The sequence below is a fragment of the Triticum dicoccoides genome, chromosome 1A (genome assembly GCF_002162155.2).
Source record: "Triticum dicoccoides isolate Atlit2015 ecotype Zavitan chromosome 1A, WEW_v2.0, whole genome shotgun sequence".
Taxonomy (NCBI): domain Eukaryota; kingdom Viridiplantae; phylum Streptophyta; class Magnoliopsida; order Poales; family Poaceae; genus Triticum; species Triticum dicoccoides.
In genome coordinates, this window is record NC_041380.1 from 80,362,828 (window position 1) to 80,365,706 (window position 2,879).

The 2,879-nt window shown below is 52.8% G+C and overlaps 1 protein-coding gene across 1 annotated transcript; it reads right to left on the bottom strand.

Moving 5' to 3' along the window:
- Positions 1 to 387: 387 nt before the first annotated feature.
- Positions 388 to 2,042, bottom strand: LOC119266198 (glucose and ribitol dehydrogenase homolog). Its single transcript, XM_037547769.1, has 3 exons — positions 1,764 to 2,042; positions 934 to 1,675; positions 388 to 849 (listed from the first exon to the last, which is right to left on the bottom strand). The coding sequence occupies exons 1-3, from the start codon at positions 2,040 to 2,042 to the stop codon at positions 827 to 829; spliced, it is 1,044 nt and encodes a 347-aa protein (XP_037403666.1). The 3' UTR covers positions 388 to 826.
- Positions 2,043 to 2,879: the final 837 nt, after the last annotated feature.

Sequence of the window (2,879 nt, forward strand, 5' to 3'; positions counted from 1 at the left end):
AGGCTCTAGATGGTGCTTTAAAAATGTTGAGAAAGCTTTTCAATGAACCTGACCGAGTTCTACACAATCAAAAGAGATGCATATAAATAATTGTTCTTCATATATTTGATAATGCAAATATAAGTTTTATATATTTTATTTTATTTTAATATGCACTCTTATTTTTGCAGATTATAAGAGAGCTAAAAATGGATTATGTAAACGCTAAAAGAAAGAATCCGTGTCGAGGTGATGGTCAGGGCGTTCTGCTAGTGTAATAATAATATTTCACTTGATATTTAATGTGTCAACACTTCACTTTCGTTCATCCAAATTAAGGTTTTCTTTGAAGCCCCGTATAGAAGGTAGGGAAACTACCGCCGCAGGGGTATCAGATGTGTGTGACTTCTGCTTCAAAAGAAAGTTAATTAACTGCACACATGTCTTCGATTTAAGGCGCTCTTCACTTTCTACTTGCGCTTTCTGTAGAGGGAGCTTCTTCTGGGAGGTGGAGAAAAGATTCAGATTCCAGCCTCCGGATGCACTATCACCCCGTTCACGTCTGATCCGTCCACCATCAAGAAGATGGAGCCGTCTTTGACAAAGCAGGAGCAAGCAGAGGCGGGGCATGCCCATAGTTCAACTTGCATTGCATGCACGTTACATTATTTATTTAACGCTTGACGCTTCCAAGTGGCTACAGCGCCAAAAGCCCCTACCGAACACACAACCGAACTACTACCAGCTGACACTCGAGACTCGACACGCCGCACTTGCTCGTACATACCACACACCACACCACGGACACACTTCACTCTTGTTCTTCGCGATCTTCTCTATCCCTGATCTAGCTATTGACGATGGTGCCACCTGCAACCCAGCAACACAAGAACGCAATGAATTTCATGGTCAAGATGAGAAGAATCAGCAAGGTGCTGGTGATGATGGGGTTACCGTTGGGGTGGAGGATCTGGCCGGAGATGTAGGAGGAGTCCTGCTCGCTGGCCAGGAAGACGAAGCTGGGCGCGACCTCGCTGGGCTGCCCGGCGCGCTTCATGGGCACCTCGGACCCGAACTGCTTCACCTTCTCCTCCGGGAAGGAGGCCGGGATGAGCGGCGTCCAGATGGGCCCCGGCGCGACGCCGTTGACACGGATCCCCTTCTCCGCCAGCTGCATAGACAGCGCGCGGGTGAAGGCCACGATGGCGCCCTTGGTGGCCGTGTAGTCCAGCAGCGTCGCGTTGCCCTTGTACGCGTTCACGGAGGTGGTGTTGATGATGCTGGACCCGGGCCGCATGTGCTTCACCGCGAACTTGGCCATGAGGAAGTAGGAGAAGATGTTGGTGCGGAACACGCGCTCCAGGTCCTGCTCGGTGATCTCGGTGATGCAGGGCCGGACGTACTGCTCCGCCGCGTTGTTGACGAGGATGTCCACGCGCCCGCCGTGCGCGTTCGCCACCTCCTCCACCACCCTGCGGCAGTTCTCCTCGTACCCGAGGTCGCCCGGGAGCCCCTTGGGCTCGCCGGCGCCCGTGCGGGACTTGATGTCGCGAAGCGCCTGCAGGGTCTCCTCCGCGTCCTTGTCCTCGTGCCCCTTCACGTACGTGAAGTTCACCGTCGCGCCCTCCAGCGCGAAGCACAGGCACACCGCGCGCCCGATGCCCGAGTCGCCGCCGGTCACCAGTGCCACCTTGCCCTGCACGCGCACACAACATGCATATCAAAACCGGAGCTTAACGGAAGACCATCGACAAGCAGTGCTAGAACTGTTAAAACTGCTTTACCTGGAGCTTGTTGGCCGACTTGTAGTTCTTGATGAGGGTCTCGGGGCGGGGGTCCATGGCGTGCTCCTTGCCGGGCTGGCAGTCCTGCTGCTGCGGCGGGAACTTCTGCGACGCCATCGCTCTGGTCCCTCGGCGAGTGGGCGGTGCTCTTGGTGACGACGCGGCGAACGAAGCTAGCGCTCTGGTGGCGGGGAGGGGACGCAGCTGATTCGGTCGGAGGCGGTGAAGAAGAAGGAGAAACGGCTGGGCTCTGGTGGGTGTTGCGAGGAGTGCGCTCATGGCACGGTGCAAGGCACGGGGTGGCAAGGGGCCGATATAAAGGTGGAGTGAAGCCCCGCGGGCATGGCGCGTGGCGGCGAACGTGGCAAGAGTCTCGCAGCTGTCGCCGCCACGTGGTGACACCGGCCGTGTCCGAGTGACCGAGCGTACTCCGAGCTCCACCGCCCCCCGCTTGGGCGAAGCTGCTACATGTTTCTGGGCGATGAAACAGTCGATCGCCATTGCTGATCCTTCTGGACTGGCCGACCTGATGGTAACCGGGCCGACAAGCCCGTATTGTAGAGCCCACAATCACAAGGCTTGTGGGCCGTCCATTTCCCTTACCTAGCCCGTAATCACAACGCCACCAGCCCACCACACTTCCCCTCTCTCTCTCTCGCCAAAAAGGACGGCCGGTCTAAAACAGACAATTTTAGTCCATAATCCATAAAAGATAATAATTTATCTCTTTCAATTGATAAAACAATTTTAATTAGAAAAAATATCATGTATTAAAAAAATACTACAAAAGCAAACATGTGAACAGATATGAGCGTATTTATTTTAGGTTTTCAAATTTTTAAAAAGTCATAACTTTTAGATCGCACTTCGGAATTAAGAACCATTTTCACCGTTGGAACCCTCGCAACGTGCTCTTCAAAAGTAGATCTCATATGGGAAAGTTTCGACGAACTAGTCTTTCCGCCAACTAAATATCAATATGTGTGCAACTAGAGTACATGCAGCATCAACTAAGCATATGCGCGTGCCAATAGTCCTTCTGCCAACTAAATATCAATGTGTGTAACTAAACTACATTGCCGCGCCAACTGAGTATATGTGTGTGCCAATAGTCCT